General features: G+C 42.1%; 1 protein-coding gene across 1 annotated transcript in view; it reads left to right on the forward strand.

The window, feature by feature from the left end:
* The first annotated feature begins 8,370 nt into the window (after positions 1 to 8,370).
* STK24 (serine/threonine kinase 24) overlaps positions 8,371 to 19,126 on the forward strand; it is a 32,852-nt gene continuing 22,096 nt past the window's right edge. Inside the window, exons 1-2 of the mRNA XM_070944260.1 lie at positions 8,371 to 8,415; positions 17,931 to 18,161. Coding sequence (XP_070800361.1) covers positions 8,371 to 8,415; positions 17,931 to 18,161 — 276 coding nt within the window. The remainder of the gene's footprint in view (positions 8,416 to 17,930; positions 18,162 to 19,126) is intronic.

Below are 19,126 nucleotides of genomic sequence, written 5' to 3' on the forward strand. Positions count from 1 at the left end.
AAATATGTTTGAAATCAGAATAAGAATTCATAAGGGACATGCTGGATAAGCTGTCTTATTGAACAGGAAAGAGTAAAGAGTACCATAAAATGAACACCCATGCCTGTGGCTGAAGATTAAGAAATCAGTTCTCCTGTGAAGAACAGAGATTTTCATTTTCTTAGTCAGCAGAAGGCTGCACTTAGATAAAATCTGAATCTAGTTGCACTTGGCCATTGTGGAAAGACATTCAGAGTATTATTTTTATACAGAACTACTTTAATTTTATATGGAAGAAAGTAAATACTCGTAGCAAATAGACATTTATGTCTCCTGCTATAAAAAGGCCCAATGATTTGCAAGTTTTTATGCTGCTGTACCTATAATGTTTATGTTATATATACACTTTTTCCTGGAGACCGATCTGAGCCAGCTAAATGTTTACAGTCAGGTACTGCACTAGACACCTTAATTTTCTGCCAAAGGATTCTGCCAAGCCTAACTTTATACAGCTGCTGTGGTTGCGATGGGGAAAAGAGAAAATTGCATTGTGAGACAATTAAGGCAAGTCAAATAAAACTTGGTTCTTACCATTACAGTCCAAGCTTTCTTTTTCAGAAGAAGATAATCAAGCTTTATCTTTTGTTATTATCCATCTGCAGGCAGTCTACTTTTGAATAACATAATTAAAGCTCTACCCTGCTACACTTCATCTGAATTGGTTGGGAGTTGTAGTGAAGAAGCTGCAATGGCTTCTTTTTAAATATAAAACTCATTAGCTTAATATTATACTCAAACCAGTCCTCATTTCTGTTTAAACCAATGTTGCTCCATCCTTGAAGAGAGAGAGATTTATCACACCAGATCACACACATCACACAGTAATTTAGAGTGGCTTAGATTATCAAAATAAAACAACAAAAGGGGAGGAGGGGCTGATCATAGAAATACTGATCATAGAAATATTTCCAGGTTTTATTTTTATATCTCTGAATGGGGAGTCTCCAGAACATTTTTCTTTGTACAGTTCAGATGTGGACGTTGAGTGTGGCTGCCTTAGCAAGAACTTGTGATGAATACATAAGGTGTGAGTTGGACAGCCATATAAATCTGTTTAATAAATAAATATCTATACAGGTAGTCCTTATGACCAAAGTTACAGAAGTTGCAGCTCCCCCTTAGTCACATGATCATGATCTGGGCATTTGGCAACCCATTCTTACACTAGGTTGCCAGTGCCTCACGATCATGTAATTGCCATTCACAATCTTCCCCAGAAAGTGAATGGGGGAAGCTGGCATGAAAGGTCAAAAGCTACTGCCACCTGCTGAGAGAATTTCCTCTCATCTCTGGGGACTGGCTGAAAAAGGCCCATGCCAAAATTCAAGTAGAATTTTCAGACTCTGGGCATCACAAAAAATGGACTCCACACATCTCTCATCTTCCCTGATCTTGATGCAGTTGTAAGTTTTATATATTTTATACATTAGTAATAGCATGATGTTAAATCCAAGATATTAATAGATTTTTTTCCCCCATTAGCTACCAAATCTGGACTGCAAACAATCAGATGACCACTAGATGGAAGCAGAGTTAGGTTTTCTTATCTCCTGCTATCATCTAGAGCAGGGGTCTCCAACCTTTTGGAACTCAGGGACCACCAAATTCATAATTTTAAGTCCTGCGGACCACTGGGAGGGTGAGGCTCAGCCGCCTTTCAGACCTACCTCTCTGCTTCTGCGAGGACTCCGGGTGGGAGGCCCAAGAGAAAGTGCCTGGTCCAGACACACGGCCTGGAAACGTCTTTTGTGTTCCTTCCTCAAGAAGCTTGGTCAATCTTAGTGAAGGAAAACGAAGACGGGCAGACTGACAGTGGCTTGCTGATGTTGGTGGGAAAGTCGGTCCCATATTCCAGAGGTGTAGTAGTAGTCACAGGATGCACTGTGACGGGGTGCACTGGCCTGCAGGGGACTGCACTTGGGTGGACTGACCAAAGGGCCAGTCCTGTGACTACTATACCTCTGGAATATGGGACCAGCCTGTGGTGGGGCTGGAAATCTCCGCCATAGGGGGTGGCACGTTCAATGTGCAACTTCGCAGGTGGTGCAACATGCAAAAAGGAGTGCAGCCCTCGCCAGCTAGAACGAGGTAATGATGCTGTTGTGGAGGGGTGTGTGTGTGGCCCAAGCGGCGGTAGCAATGATTGGAAGGTGCAAGAGCAAAGCGCTACTTACATTTGCGCGGCATCAGCATTCTGCCTTTGCCACAGTATTTTTGCACCAGCTGGTGGTCCCAAGGCAGCCCTCGTCTCCTGCTGCTTGGGGTTTGGAGTGGTAAACCGCATCCAGGAAGCTCGCTGAAGTGCAATATAAAAAATGCAAAGATTTCTCTGTGGACCACCAACATTTTCTTGCAGACCACCGGTTGGTGACCACTGATCTAGAGGTCATCTGGACCTTTGCAGTCTAAATGTAGCCATTCTTGCATCATTATTCTGCCTGCTCTCTCTCTCTTTTTTTTACATTTTTAATTACTTTTATCTTACCCTTTTCCAGTCCAACCACATCCTGTAAATTGATTCATGTAAATATTTTTAATACTGGAATTTCTAAAATAGTGCTCAGAGGCACCTCTCTGAACACCTCCACATTTTCCTCCCAAAGTCCTGGGAAGTGTGTCCATCACTTCCCAGGTAGATATTTAGGAAAGGAGATAACAGTTCCTGGTGAGTATCTGGGCAGAGGAGGCAATACAGAATGATGTGTTCCCTCAGTTCGGTTATTCCACCACCACATGGAGAGAGTCTCTGTTCAAAGGGGATCTTCTCATATTTTCTTTCAGTAACAGCTGTTCAGAGGGCATACCAAAGGTAAAATCCTCCTGAATTTTGGGATTGTTATATGGCTAAGATGCCTAGATGGTTGGAGAAGATGTGCAGAATGGTTCAAGGTGTTTCGAGGTAGAACTAGGTAGAACATGTTCATAACCCATCAAAATAATGGCTGCCCCCCAAAAGGACATTCCTTGCTATCAACAACTTATATTCTCGCTTTGCAGTAAGTTAAGTGTCTCATGATATGATTTTCACAATGACAACTGTTTGTGTGACTTGATAAGCAATCTTCTCCAGTGGCAACCATTTTGCAAATGCATGCATGACACACCTCTTAAAATTTCAAGTATTCCCACTGTTCCAAACAACTTGGGGATGGCTTTATAAATTTATGTCCCTGCTAGTGGATAATCTCTCTTTTTCAGGTCCTCAGACTCTACATTCACTACACAAGCAGGAGAAATTGGTCTACTCATCCCTCCTTCACCCTTTCTGTCTAATTAAATATACATACCGAGCTCTACCACATCATTATCTGCTCATTTGCGAAGTATCCCAAAGGCCCTTTAAACTCAATGCATGTCTTTCTCCACTTTGTCCTCACCACTCAGGGACCTCAAACATGTTTAGAATTATCCTGAGCAATAAGGGAGCACCATTACACAATGCTGCAGATGGAAGAAAAGCTCTACTTCATTCTTGGTGAGCAGATCAGTCAGCTGATACACTGTCACTCTTCCTTTTTGTCTTTTAATTAACACACAAAACAGTTTTTTCTCAAGCTGGACTGTAGGACAGGCATCTAAGGCATCTACACAACCTAGGTCCTAGGATGACCTTGTATAATCCATTTATGGAATAGGGTGGAAGAAAAACATTTTCTTCTGCCAGAGAAGCAGAAGCTTAGAGATTTTGCAGTAGGTACGTTACATATTGTGGCTAGTGCCCAGAACTGAAGTAGCATCTTCAAGTGGCTGGAGATATATTCAAAAAAAGTTTCTATATAGTCCTCAACAGGCAGTGACTAGTTCAGAAGAAATCAAGAAATACCCTGTTTCTAATTGAATCCACTACTTTATGGAATCATTGGGATTATGTAGCTTCTAATCCTTGAAACCTCAGGTGTCTTTTTCTTTTTGATTTAAACCTTATACTCTGGTCTTATAAGATATTCATCCAAGTCTATTGCATATTCAAACTCAAACGATTCTACTTTGGACAACTTAGGAGAAGACCTAGATCTGTTGAAAAGGCTCTAATGCTGGGAAAGCTTGGAAAATGGACTCAGTTTACAAGAGTGATGGGTGCACCATTAGAAGACCTGAAAGACCATGTTAGGGACAGATTGTCGTGGAAGAAATCTATGTACGTGGTTGCTAAGAGGTGACAATGACTGGATCGTCTGTGTACTGCTAAAACTCTGTCTGTAATCTTTAACTGGGCAAACCGGTGCATCACAAGGCAAAACCTTATCAACCAAGGTGTCGCAAATCAGCTAAATGTAAAGCATCCAAAACCCAGGATTCTCCTTGAATTGAAATTTGGCAAATTTTATAAAACATTTTCTGTGGCCAACCTCTGATGTTTGACTATACTATACTGTTCACCGTGGGCTACTTTCAAGGCAGATTCATCTCTGAGTATCCCCCTGAATTTTTGAGAACTTTTCCAATAGACTAGCTTTGCAATTTGTTGAAGGAATTGAGGAATCTGGTAAGGCAGGGGTCTCCCAACCCCTGGGCCGCAGTCCACTACTGGGCCTTGATCCGTCTGGAACTGGGCCATGGAAGTGGTGGGTAAGCGTGTGCAGACATGCATTTCCACTTGCACGAACAGCAGGTGAGCGTGTGCCCGCACTCTATTTGCGTGAGTGGTGGGCGTACATGCCTGCTGCTCACACAAATGGAGCTGCATGCATGTGCTTGCCTGCTTTCTGGTAGAGGAGCCGCAAATTTGGAAAGGTTGGGGAACTCTGGTAAGGGAATATCTCTGAAATAATGACCCAATGGGTCACACAAAATGGAGCTGTGCCTCTGATTGTACAGATAGTCCTCGAGTTACGACTATAATTGGGCCCAAAATTTATGTTGCTAAGTGAAACATTTGTTAAATGAGTTTTGCCCCATTTTTATGACTTTTCTTGCCACAGCTGTTAAGCGAATCATTGCAGTTGATAAATTAGTAATACCGGTTGTTATGTGAACCTGGCTTCCCCATTGACTTCGCTTGTCAGGTCGCAAAAGGGATCACATGACCATGGGATACAGCGCTAGACATAAATATGAACCAGTTGCCAAGCATCTGAATTTTGATCACATGGTCATGGGGATGATGCAAAGGTCTTAACTGTGAAAAGTGGTCATAAGTCACATTTTCAGTGCCGTTGTAACTTTGGTCACTAAATGAACGGTTTAAGTCGAGGACTACCTGCAATTATATTTTAAGGAAAACTGTATACAAAAAGGACCATGCAAATTACATCACGTTAATTACTTTTGGTATTAATTACTGTTAATCCATATAAGCAAATGTATAGCTTTGAACAATTTTCCTCAAGAAATAAATGAAGTTTATTATTTTTGACTTGTGTTATCTTTATCTATTTTTAGGATTTGTGTAGGGAACTAATCACACTGAAGGTCAGATTTTTGCAAAAATATTGAAAATTGAAACTTTTAAGCACCACTGTGCGATGGCTGAACCAAACCAAACCATAGCTAGGAATGGGGCCAACTATGGAATCTCTCGGACCATGCTTTGTCAGAATGACAAAATTGGGAACTATGGTCTTGTGATGCAAGGCTCTCCTCTTTGGTTTGTGTGCGTGTGTGTGTGTGTGTGAGAGAGAGAGATGCCATGACTCATAAAGTTCAGTACTGCTTTTAATCAGACAGACCCTGTAACACCACCACTTGATATCTATTATTTTTGCAGTCTCCAGATCATTGAAAATATACTGAAGAAATCAGATGGCAAAACCTAGAGATTGAAAAGGTACAAATATACTTTTATGATGGTTCACAGGAATTTGAGAAAATCAAAGCATGTCTTTGGTCATCAAATTACTCTCTAATGTTACCCTGCTGCATTTTGTCTGCGAAAATATATGAACTATGATGCACATGCTTACTATTCTGCAGGGAAACACAGATTAAAGAAATGGTAATACTTGAGTGGGCCAATTCTACCAGGCTGTGCCCAGTTTTTCCTCAGAAAATCCTCCCATCAATAATGAAGATAGTTTCTTTTTTTGTATTAACAAAAAAGATCTCAATAAGAAGTACCCTTGATTTTCCAGCATCCTAGTTTTCTCTCCTCATTCTTTACATTAACAACTTTCTCAAACAGGATAAAATCACGCATTTAATAATGAAGACTCATTATGTGCTTAGCACATTGTAAGCCGCCCTGAGTCTCCGGAGAAGGGCGGCATATAAATCAAATAATAAAAAAAAACAGACAGATCCAAACAAAGCAGAGCTGCCTAACAGTGAATTAAACTTTCTCCCAAAGCAACCTGGGAATTGGATTTCTCTATCCATCCATTCTGTTATTAAGTAAAAAAAGAGCAAACTGGTAATTTTTGTTTGTATTTTAAAGGGCAAACAAATACAAACACATCAGAAGTTAACTATCACAGGATATTTGAAAAAGGGACTGCAGTAACATACAGGTAGTCCTCGATTTACAACAGTTCATTTAATGACCGTTCAGTTACAATGGCATTGAAAAGTGACTTATGACCGTTTTTCACGCTTACGACCGTTGCAGCATGAGTTCGTAAGTGTGAAAGTGATGTCATGTAATCAAAATGCAGAGACTTAGCAACTGACTCATATTTATGATGGTTGCAGCATCCCGGGGTCATCCTTTTGCGACCTTATGACAAGCAAAGCCAACAGGGAAGCCAGATTCACTTAACAACCTTGCCACCAACTTAACGACTGCAGCGATTCGCTTAACAACTGGAGCAAGAAAGGTCGTAAAACGGGGCAAAAATCCATTTAACAAATATCTCACTTTGCAACAGAAAGTTCGGGCTCAATTGTGGTCGTAAAACCGAGGACTATCTGTACGTCACACTTTAAAAAAGCCAAATTAAGGCCCTTGCATCCCAAGGAGTAGGTGAACGGATCTTATTCCGAATTTGGTCAATTAGAAACAAACAAACAAACAAAAAAAAACCCCAAATACATCCGGCACTGAGGAGGCTCATTTTGTCATCAGGTCGAACCGGAAAGGTCCTTGGAAAAAAAGATGCCTACTATCGGGATTTCAGGCAAATGAAATAATCTGGTTTGGTTTTTTTCCCCTCATCCGCACCTGCCCGAGTTGGGCGCCCCGGGCCAGGCGCAAGTGGCCGTTGGGGCTGGATCTGCAGCTGAGGCGGGAGTCGGCCAAGGTCGCCCTCTGCGGCAAAGGCGGCGGGAGGAGAGCAGGAAGCGGCCCGGCCCTCCTCCTCCTCCTCCCAGCTCTCGGCCGTTCAAGGGCGCTCGCTCCGCCTTCCTCCGGCCGCGGGTCAGCGAGGGGCAGGCAGAAACCGGGAGGACGGAGCCGTTACCCGCATTAGAAGGCAAAGCCTCTCCGGGCGGCTCTCGCAGAAGACGCAGGCGGCCTTCCCTTACAATCTCCCCTCACCCCGCACAGCCTTTCAGGTCGCAGGGAGCGCGAAGCCCCGGAGCTGACCTTGGCAAAGGGTGCGGGTCAGAGGGGCCCTCGGGAGACCAGGACTCCCCGGAAAGGATTAGCCGTGGGAGTCCAGGAAAGCGCCCTGGAACGAGACACGGCAAAGCGGCTCCCTCGGCTCTTTTTTTTCCACGCGTCCCTAGCACGTGGTTGGGAATCCAGAGCTTTAAAGATGCCCCCGCACTGCTGCCTCCTTTGACACGGCGGGATTAGGGCCTCCTGCAGAAGACGCTGCCACCTGGATCGAGAAATAATAATAATAATAATAATAATAATAATAATAATAATAATAATAATAATAATAATGATGATGATGATGATGATGATGATGATGATGATGATGATGATAATAATAATAATAATAATAATAATAATAATAATAATAATAATAATAATAATAATAATAATAAAGGTCCTCCCAGGGCGCAGCTGGTGGGGGGGGCAGAAAGACCCGGAAAACCCCGCGCGCTGCCCTCCTCCCTCCTCCCGCTTACGTTTTTCCCCACTCGCGGCGTGTCCTCCACCCCCCCCCACACACACACTCTCCGCCAGGAGGCGGGGCCACTCTGGCTCCGCCTCCTTTCCCACCCGGCTGTTGTGCGCGCGCGCACGCAGCCCAGCAGCCAACCAACCAACCAACCAGCCAGCCTCCTCTCGCACGTTCCTTCCGTACTCGGTCCCTGGTTCTTTCTGGCGTGTGTGTGTGTTGGGGGGGGGTGGGGGCCGGAGGGGAGCGGAGGATCGCTGTGCGGAGCGGAGGCTGATGTGAATCCTTCGGGTCCTGCCTGGAGCTGGTGGAAGGGGGAGGGGGGCTCGAGGAGGGGAGGAGGAGGAGGAGGAAGAGCAGCGCTGCTTCTGCCGCTTCCGTCATCATGGCTCACTCCCCTGTCCAGCAGCCTGGCCTGCCGGGGATGCAGGTGAGCAAGCAGCCCGCTTCCCCCCTCCCTTCCCCACCCCACCGGCCTTCTCTTGCCTCCTCCCTCGCTTTCCCTGCTTGGGCTTGGAGCTGCTCGGGGGTCCTGGCGGGAGGAGGGCTTTTGAGGGGGGGGGTCCGCTGCGGCTATCTGGTCGGGGGCTGGCACGAGGTTCCTCGCCCGGCGGGTGTCAGCCCCGGCAGGGGCGCCGGCAGCAGGCGGGGAGAGAGGCGGGCGCGGAGGCACGTGCGGGGAGGGGGCGAGGGGAGGCGGGCGCTGCTGGTGCAGCCACTCTTCCATCTGCGCCCCTGGCAACGAGGGAGGGCGAGGAGAGCGCCCCGCTCGCCTCCTCTCTTGCCCACTAAGTTGCCTGGGGTAAGTGGGGTTGGCAAAAACAACAACAACAATAACAACCTTTGCGGACCCCTCTTGATCTGCTGGCAGAAGGGTTGACCTTCAGGGCGTCCTGCGCTGCTCCCTAGTGTACGTGCCCAGCTTCTCATTTGGAGCTGGCTTGTAGAGGACACCGCAGATGTTATTTGGGGATCCATCTCTCTCCCTCCCTCCCTCTCTCCTTCTTTCCTTCCCACCCTCTCCTCTCCCTCTCTCTCTCCCCCTCTCTCTCCCCCACCTCTCCCTCTCTCCTCCTTTCTCTCCCTCTCCCACGCACTCTTTCTCTCACCCCTATTCTCCCCCCTCTCTCCCCTGTCTTTCCCACCCTCTCCTCTCTTTCTCTTTCTCTCACCCCCAACTCTGCCTCTCTCCTCCTTTCTCTCCCTCCCCCATGCATTCTTTCTCTCACCCCTATTCTCCCCCCTCTCTCCCCTCTGTCCTTCCCACCCTCTCCTCTCTTTCTCTTTCTCTCACCCCCAACTCTGCCTCTCTCCTCCTTTCTCTCCCTCCCCCATGCACTCTTTCTCTTACCCCTTTTCTCCTCCCTCTCTCCCCTCTGTCCTTCCCACCCTCTCCTCTCTTTCCCTTTCTCTCCCCCAACTCTGCCTCTCTCCTCCTTTTTCTCCCTCCCCCATGCACTCTTTCTCTTACCCATTTTCTCCTCCCTCTCCCCTTTTCCCTCCCTCTCCCCTCTCTTCCCCCTGTCCTTCCCCCCTCTCCTCTCTCTCCCTCTCTCCTCCTTTTTCTCCCTCTCCCACACACTCTTTCTCTCATCCCTATTCTCCCTTCCCCTCCCCCTGTCCTTCCCACCCTCTCAGCTCTCTTTCTCACACCCTATTCTCCCCCCCACACAAACACTCTCCCTCTCTCTTTTAAATGTTTTATATCTTCACTTGCTCTTTTGGTTAATGTTGGTTAACAAAATCAAGATGTAGGATGGCAGCATTGGGATTGCATTCCTGAGGTAATCCTTGGGGGTGGGTAGAGAGTTTAAAATTTACATGTTAAGGAAAATTACTAATGAAAAGGATCCTTTCAGGCTCTTCTACTTTGATGGCTATGTTTTACAAGTGGTATTTGGACTGTGCATATACATTTGAGAGACTGAATGGCAATTGGGAAGCTGTAGCTAGAAAAAAAAATTATGTAGTGGACTTCCAGGTTACTGTATCTTTTTATTTTGAATTCTAGGACTTGCTGGGCCTGATAACTCAAATCCTCAATGACTTGTTCACTTTAGGAGGCCCTATGAATTCCAGAGCTCTGAAATGTTGTAAGGACCTTACCTTATACCCTGTAGATCAGAAAATGGAAGTGGGAGGAGAGTTTTGAACCAAAGATGCTGAGTTTTTCCTCAATTAACTAACAGACTCTGTATAGCATTCAGAATTTTATCCAATTTCTCTGACCTCAAAATTGTTGTATGTCCAGATCCTCTGCTCAGATCATTGATTTTTTTCTCATACCGGTAGTTCCTTTCAAAGGTCACCTTCTTCATCTTTTAAAAAGACATTAATCGTACGCTGAAGTTAGGTCCTATCAGTGTTTGACTAAGAAGTAGAAGTTATAAAGATTCCCATGTTTTCTGTTTTTCCCCATCTTCTGCTTATTTCTCATTTTGTGCTGCCTCCTCCAATAACTGTACAGCAGAGCTCTGATAAATGAGGGTTGCATATATCTGATATACACATATCAGATATATCATATACCTCTTACAGCATTGTGTACAATGCAAGTCAAGCTAGCACAAAACAAGGAACAAAAACAAAGGAATTTTATTTTGTTTTAAAGTAGGCCAAAATAAATTATGACTACTTACTTTGCTCTTACCTGGCAGGTAAGCTGTTTTTTGGCAGATAAAAGTCCACTATAGTGATGGGTCCAGGATCATAGTACAAAAGTCTCCAGGTGCTTCTTGGGTAGTGTTGGATTTCTGTGTGAATTCAATGTAGTTTACATGGTTTGAAATATAGGTATAATTATTGGTGAAAGTGAGATTTACCGTGATTGGACTCCCTGGTGTTGAATTATAAATGGTAAAAATAGGACATTTTTACTTATAAAAATGTAATTCATAGTTTAACCTATCTCAAAATATCATCAAAAGAGATTTAAAACTTTGACAAATACAGTATGATATTATCCAAGTACAGCTATATTTAAATATGCTTTTTTAAATGGGAGAAGACTACTTAAAGTCACCTTATTCCCATTGGATCAGTCTTGTATCCAGTGGATGAATCAAGTTGTATCAGAAAATTGCATATAGGTTACCTGTTAGTCTTCTATCCTCCACAGCATAATTGTGTAAATAGCACTTTATATCTCAATTCTTCTGAATCATTTCTCAAAAAGAGTTTTTGATACTATTCCACAATATTGTCATATAGTAAGTCCTTTTAGTTTACATTTTTAATTTATTGTCTTAGTTCTTTGCAAATATAGTCTATACAGGTAATTCTCGACTTAGGACCACAATTGAGCCCAAAATTTTTGTTGCTAAGCAAGAGAGTTGTAAAGTGAGTTTTGCCCCGTTTTATGATATTTCTTGTCACAGTTGTTAAATGAATCACTGCAGTTATTAAGATAGTAACAAAGTTGTTAAGTGAATCTGGCTTTCCCATTTTTATTTTTATTTTTTGCTTTAATTTTATGCTGCCCTTCTCTGGAGACTCAGGGCGGCTTACAATGCATTAAGCAATAGCCTTCATACTTTTGTATATTTATACAAAGTCAGCTTATTGCCCCCACAATCTGGGTCCTCATTTTACCTACCTTTGAAAGGATGGAAGGCTGAGTCAACCTTGAGCCTGGTGAGATTTGAACTTGCTGTAATTGCAAGCAGCAGATATTAATCTGTTAATAACGGTGCTTTAGTCCACTGTACTACAGGCTCTTAACTTTGATCATTTGGTCCATTGACTTTACTTGTCAGAAGGTTGCAAAAGGTGATCACATCACCCCGGCCACTGCAACCATAAAAAATACGATTTAGTTGCCAAGTGTCTGAATTTTGATCACGTGACCATGAGGATGCTGCAGTACTCATGATTTTAAAAAATGGTCGTAAGTTACTTGCTTTGGTGCCGTTGTAACTTCAGATGGTCACTAAACAAATGGTTGTAAGTCGAGGACTACCTGTATTTTATTTTTAACAAGGCTTTTTGACTATCTTAAATTGAAACTCTCAATTCTTCAAAACTTCCTAGTCTGCATGTCTTCTTATGTTAGTTAAATTAAAGGGGGAAAATCCTTACAATTTAAACCTTTGGAAAAGATTCCCTATTGTTCATCTGGAATAATTTGCTATGTAGTCATTCCCAAATGTTTTCCAGGTGTGTTGTAATGCAGTTCCTGTCCTAATTACCAGTATTAGCCATGCTGCCTGAGGATGATAGAAACTTTAGTTGAACATACCTGGAAGGGACATCAAACTGGTTAAGGCAGCATTGTTTGCTTATTTATTAAAATTACATATTTCAGAGGCTCGCAGTGAAGCCAACCCATGTAGTTAAAAAAAGTCAACAGCCAGTACAATAAAATCAAGCACACAATGTAGATGGACTGTGATTAACCCTCCAGCTTCATTTTAGTGGCCCTTAAGTGACTTTTCATAGCATAGTTTCTTACATTTCGGGAAGCACAAAAAGGGCAAAATCAGTGTGATAGATGAATCTGCTTCCTTTTGACTCATTTACTTCCTTCTTTCTGGGATGATCATGTATCTGTATATATTTTTTTTACTTTTATTGCTATTTCAACCACACATCCCTAGGATTCTGTGCACTTCTAGCTAAAACTAAAATGTAAAAAGTTACTACTACTTGTAAAAAGACTTGCCTGTCCAAAGAAAATGCATCTGGTTATTTTATTGCAGCACTAATTTTTAAATGCATTGTTATTTGTCCCCTGTTGCCTGTGTGGGCATTTCCAGGGAACAGTTTCACTGGGACTAGCAAGAAGTGTTGCTTATGCACACAGACATTAAAATGGTTAGGGACAGGTGAGCTTTGCAAAAGATGTAGCTAGTTGAATGCTCCAAAGAGAGATCCTTGCTTTATTTTAAAGTATTCTGGGAAACACCTCTTGAAAATGCTGTGTATAGCTCTTGTGTCTAGAATCATAATGTCATTGTTCAAAATTAAAGGGAATATAGGATATACTTAACTGATTTTCTGTACATTCCGTTCCAACACCATTTTGTCAGATTGAGGTGAATCATTTTGTGTTCCAGTTGTCTTGAGGATAGGGAACAAACTATTCAGTTGCTCAGGACTTTTCAGTGTGTGGTTGCTGCTTAATTAATTTGGTCTCTTAATATTTTTAAATAGGATTTACTTTTAAATAGGATTAATGAAAGAGCAAGTTAAAAATACAGGAACTTTGCTGAAACTATGTGGGCCTGGTTCTGCCTACATATTAACCTTGAAAACTATGATAGAGGAAAGTTGGGATTTAGATATCATCATCATCATCACCATCATCATCATGTCCTACCTACACACACACATGTATAGATAGTCAACTCAATCAAAGCATTACAGTATTAGGATTAGTGCCAAAAAGCGCTATTGAATATGGAATTTTATATCCTGTTAATAGTCTTTCGTGCAGTATGGTTATAAATTACTGTTCAAAGTCACAATTCCAATATCATCTTCATGCTTTATCAGTTTTCCATTCTCAGTTGCACTTTGTTTCCTTATACCGCCTGCTTCAGTGTTTAATCTAACACAGATTAATCTAAGACAATTTGGCTCTCAGGATGAATTCTCGGCATTCTTCTCCACATTCTGTGAGACAGATTGTTGTCTAAACCTGAACTGATGCTTATGCTTAAGTAGACATTTATTCTCCAAAGAAATGAGGTTAGAAATAACCACAAAGTGGAGCCGTGCCTCTGACTGTACAGGTAGTCCTTGAATTACGACCATAATTGGGCCCAAAAATTATGTTGCTAAGCGAAACATTTGTTGAGTGAGTTTTGCCCCATTTTATGACTTTTTTTTGCCACCGTTGTTAAGTGAACCATTGCATTTGTTAGTAACGTTAAGTGAATTTAGATTCCTTATCAATTTTGCTTATCAGAAGGTCGCAAAAATGGATCACATAACCCCAGGACGTTGCAACCGTCATAAATATGAACGAGTTGCCAGGTATCCAAATGTTGATCACGGGACTATGGGGACAACAGTCGTAAGTGTGAAAAATGATCATAAGTCCCTTTTTTCAGTGCTGTTGTAACTTTGAAGGGTCACTAAATGAGCTGTTGTAATTCGAGGACTACCTGTACCGAGCTGCTCCCTCTTCATGGTGTATAAGAGGGTTTAGGGGCTGAGAGATGACTTAGGCTTTCTTCATCCTATGCATGATGCCTCCAGCCTGGGTTGGGTCATTGTTGACTTTTAGCAATACCTGGAATCCTTGACTTACAAGTGTTTGTACAGTGACTGTTCAAAGTCACTGTATTGCTTAATGCATTGTAAGCCACCCTGAGTCTCCGGAGAAGGGCGGCATATAAATTAAAAAAAAAAAAAGTTACGATGTTGGTGAAAAAAATAATCAATTTATGATCCTTCTCTGAAGTTACGGCCGTTGCAGTGTCTCCAGTCATGTGATCAAAATTTGGCTGCTTGGCAGCTCAATTGCACTTATATCTCCCCCCCTCCATCCCCCTCCCATCTCTGCCTTTGGGCCACCCTCACCCTACACCCTGCCTTGCAAGCAGACACAGAACCCTGTGGCTTTAGGGCTGCAAGACGATCTTGAGTCACAGCACGGTACAAAGCCCCTGGAAGTCATGGCCAACCCAGCCTGCCACCAGACCTCGGTGCCCAGAAAGCACCAGCAAGCATTCATTCACCCAGCTGCCTTCTCCTCCAGTTCCCCACACCCACTTTTGACTTTGCCTCATTGCCTTTGCTGTCTCCTTTTTGGACCTGGGGCCACCATGGTGCTCCAGCATCTCTGGCAAACATTTCCTACATGTGTGTCCCCAGTCTGGCCCAGTAGCATGGTGCAAATAAGAATTCAAGTCCATGGGGTAAGGCCCGAAATGGTTTCACACAGGGGTGAAATCCAGCAGGTTCTGACAGGTTCTGGAGAACTGTTAGCGGAAATTTTGAGTAGTTCGGAGAACCAGCAAATGCCACCTCTGGCTGGCCCCAGAGTGGGGTGGGAATGGAGATTTTGCAATATTCTTCTCCCAGAAGTGGGGAGGGAATGGGGATTTTGCAGTATCCTTCCCCTGCCACGCCCACCAAGCCACATCACACCCACCAAGCCATGCCCTCAGAACCGGTAGTAAAAAAATTTGGATTTCACCACTGATTTCACCCAATGGGAAAACGCTGCGAGTTGGCATAGGGTTGGTTCACACTTCCTACGTGTGGCTCCTTGAGCCAACCACCTGTGTTTTTCCACTGGGTGAAACTAGTTCTGGCTTTCCCCATTGGCTGGCATTCTTATTTTTGCCAGGCTGCTAGATCAGGGTTGGGGGGGGGGCACATGTAGGAAGCATTTGCTGGAGAAGTGGATACAAGCTGGTCCAAAAAGACAGCAAAGGCAGTGAGGTGCTTCTGCTTCAACTGTGATGGTTGGCACAAATGGTAAAAGGATAGCGTGGGAAGGTGGGAGAGAAGGCAACTAGGCGAACAAATTCTGGTGCTTACTGGGCTTCCCAGACACTGCGGTTTGGCGCTGGGCTTCTAGAGCGGACTGGAGTGGCTGTGGCTTCTCCCTGCACTACAGTCTCAGTGCTGCATGTTTTGGGGGGCTGCCTCTACCCACTAGGCAGGGTGCAGGGCAGCCAGAAGGGCAGAGATGGCGGGGAGGTAGGCAAGTGGAGGAAATTAGAAACAACACATTACTGAGATTTGGGACTGGGAGAAATCATGCCCAAAGTATCTTGGATAAGGATGGGTATTCGCTTAATGACCTGCAGTTCTCCGTTAATAGGGAGTGCTGGGATTGCGGTTTCTAAGTCACATGGCATCTTGCTTTATGACCACATTGTTCAGGGATGCAAATTCCAGTCCCATTTGTGGTTGTAAGTTGGGGACTATCTTTATGCAGAAAATAAAATGACCCACCTCCCTAAGCAGGTGCTAATTGGCCAACTATGTTTTGCGCTGTGCATAAATTAATTGTACAGGTAGTTCTCGACTTACGACCACAATTGAGCCCAACATTTCTGTTAAGTGAGTCATTTGTTAAATGAGTTTTGCCCCATTTTATGACCTTTCTTGCCACAGTTGTTAAGTGAATCATTGCAGCTGTTAAGTTAGTAACAAGGTTGCTTAGTGAATGTGGCTTCCCCATTGACTTTACTTGTCAGAAGGTTGTAAAATGACCTTGGGACCCTGCAACCGTCATAAACATGAGTCAGTTACCTAGTCTCCTGAAATTTGATCACATGACCAATGGTCATAAGTTGTGAAAAACGGCCATAAGTCACTTTTTTCAGTGCCATTGCAACTTTGAATGGTCACTCAACGAACTGTTGTAAGTCAAGGTCTACCTGTAATTACACAAAGTGTGTGGTGCAAACATGGATTTCTTTAAGTTTCAGGGTTTCTCTGTACATAGGTAGAAAAAAGATTGATTAAACTACGGTATTTTGACTAAACTAACTGAAATTTAACTTTCCCTTCAATAATGTATGCAAGAAAAAGGAATTTATGACCTCTAATCTCCAAAAATGTTCACTAACATCAATAAATCTAACTATAAACTATCTAGAATCGTTATGGTATTGCTTTGTTACCATAATGAAATACATATATTACTATATTACTTATTTGTCATGAGTGTCACAATAGGTTTCCTTTGTAAATAGTGCCTAGATCAGGGGTCTCCAACCATGGCAACTTTAAGCCTGGCGGATTTCAACTCCGCCAGGCTTAAAGTTGCCAAAGTTGGGGACCCCTGGCCTAGATCTATGCATTTAAATACATTTTCCTGAAAAGAGGTTGGAAATCTGTTGGTTTCTCAGTCTTTTCTCCAAAAGGTTCATGGCACAGACAGAACCATAGAAGGAAAATACTTTCTGGTGTGTAAACTGACTGTTGCTGATTTCATGAGTATGATCAAGTTATTATTTTGACAATAATGGTTTACTATTGCTACTTCCAGGAAGTGCTTTTTTTTTTTTTTTTTTTGTTTCACCATCAAAACCAAAGGGACTTCACGGTGTCTCAATCCTGCTTAGATTTTCTTGACATCAGCCAAACTAAACTAGAGTTAAACTGCTTAGGTACTTTTTAAATTATATATCAAATGTATTCATTCTGTGCCTATGCAAAAATATTGAAATCAAAAACAGACTAATTAAAATACATCTTCCAGGAACTGATGATGTGGATCAATTCTGTGGAAGTCACAGTGGCAGACTATTCCAGAGTGATGATTGCTTGTTATTTTTTCTTGAGCTGCCTCTCATCCTTTCCCACTATTTCAATTTATGGCTGTTACCTATGAAGGTTTGTAACCCATCCAAATATGGATGGTGTTTTAATCTTAAGTAATAATGGAACTTCAATAATGGTGTTAACTTTGTGTAATGTTCAAGTTATACTTGGCTGTGATCAATCTGTTCCCTGTTGTTTATAATAAAAAGATTTATTACAGCACTAGTATATTTAATATTAGACTCCACAGTGTGAAACTGCATTTCGGTTGTAATTTTAGGTGCTTATTGAAAAAGGAATTTAAAGTATGCTATCATGTTTGTAGGTCGAATTTTAAATTGATGAGATAGGTCGCAAATGGTGTGTAAATCTTAGTCTTCAAAGTAATTGCAGAGATAATAGCCAAAACAGAAGATAATATACCCTTGTCTTCTCTTTACCTTTGTCCCTCACTTCCCCTTCCAATTTTGTTTTGTTTTTAACCAACATCCTGGTTGTTTGTTCAAGTCCTTCAGTTTTGCAAACCCCCAAATATAATCTATAATTTTTAAAAACCAAATCTAATTTTATTTCTACTTTTGCTTTATTTTTCATGGATCCTTTGTTTTGAGTCCTTTACATTTCTTGTTTCTGGAATTTCTTCCATTTTAAGTGGAAGAATCACGAATCCAGTAACCTCAACTTTATTTATTATGTTCCTTGAAATATTTCTTCCAGAATTTGAAGGCAGATCCAGAAGAACTCTTTACAAAACTGGAGAAGATTGGCAAAGGTTCGTTTGGTGAAGTTTTTAAAGGCATTGACAATCGAACACAGAAAGTTGTTGCTATAAAAATTATTGATCTTGAAGAAGCTGAAGATGAAATAGAAGATATACAGCAAGAAATAACAGTACTCAGTCAGTGTGACAGTCCATATGTCACCAAATATTATGGGTCTTATTTAAAGGTAAGTGTTTTCTTCACAGTGTGCCTATTTTATGAATCGGAGTATTTGTAAAACATCTATAATGAAGCCCTCTGACATTTGGAAGCCTAGACAAAATGAAACATTCATTCATTCATTCTGTAAGACCTTTCTGCTTATTTATATAGAGACATCAATATATGCTGAAAACTGATCAATATAATATTGAAGTACATGTGTTCTTATAAAGTCAGAATATTTAGAGAAGGTGTATATACGTGTATATACATGCATACATGTATGTATGTTATGCGGGGTGATATATCCCCACACATAACTTTTTCATGAATAAATACAACTTTGGTGCTAATTTAACCTTTTAATTACTACTTTTCTTATGAAGAATCTTGGGAGTTGTCATTTGGAAAGCATCCAGAATGCAAAATAATCCTGACTCATTTTGTAGATTGTTCCTTCATCTTATCCGCAGCGAGGGAAGTTCTTTTGCACAACTCTCATTTCTTGTCTCTTTCCATTTGCAATCCCCTTCACCAACACTGACTGTTTCCTTAGCTTGGGAAGCCTCAGAAGATTTGGTTTTGCATTTTAAAAGCTTAAATAGCTTATGATCTGACAATTTCAGGAACTATCTCCTTCACTGTTGAAGTTTTCTGGACATTAAGATCAGCCAAAAAGATTCTTAAAAGTTTTCCTAACTTGTTTCGTGGGTACCCAGAAGAGGGTTTTCCCTCATCTTGCTTCTTACTGTGGAATGTACTTCTCTTTGGAGATGTTCTCAGTACCAAATATTACTGTGGTTAAGAAAGTCTTCCTAGCCAGCTTAGCTCTTTTTCATCAGACTAAGGGAATAGTTGTTTGTAACTGCTTTTATTAAATTTTACTTAGATTGATATTTTTAACTAAGGTAGTTAAGGTGGATATAAATTAAATAAATAATAACTTTGATGTGGTTATTGAAGGAGCAAAGCAGAAGCTCCTAGTAGTTC

The sequence above is a fragment of the Pituophis catenifer genome, unplaced genomic scaffold (assembly GCF_029215685.1).
Source record: "Pituophis catenifer annectens isolate HBS135680 unplaced genomic scaffold, rPitCat1.0.hap2 SCAF_4, whole genome shotgun sequence".
In the NCBI taxonomy this organism is placed as follows: Eukaryota; Metazoa; Chordata; class Lepidosauria; order Squamata; family Colubridae; genus Pituophis; species Pituophis catenifer.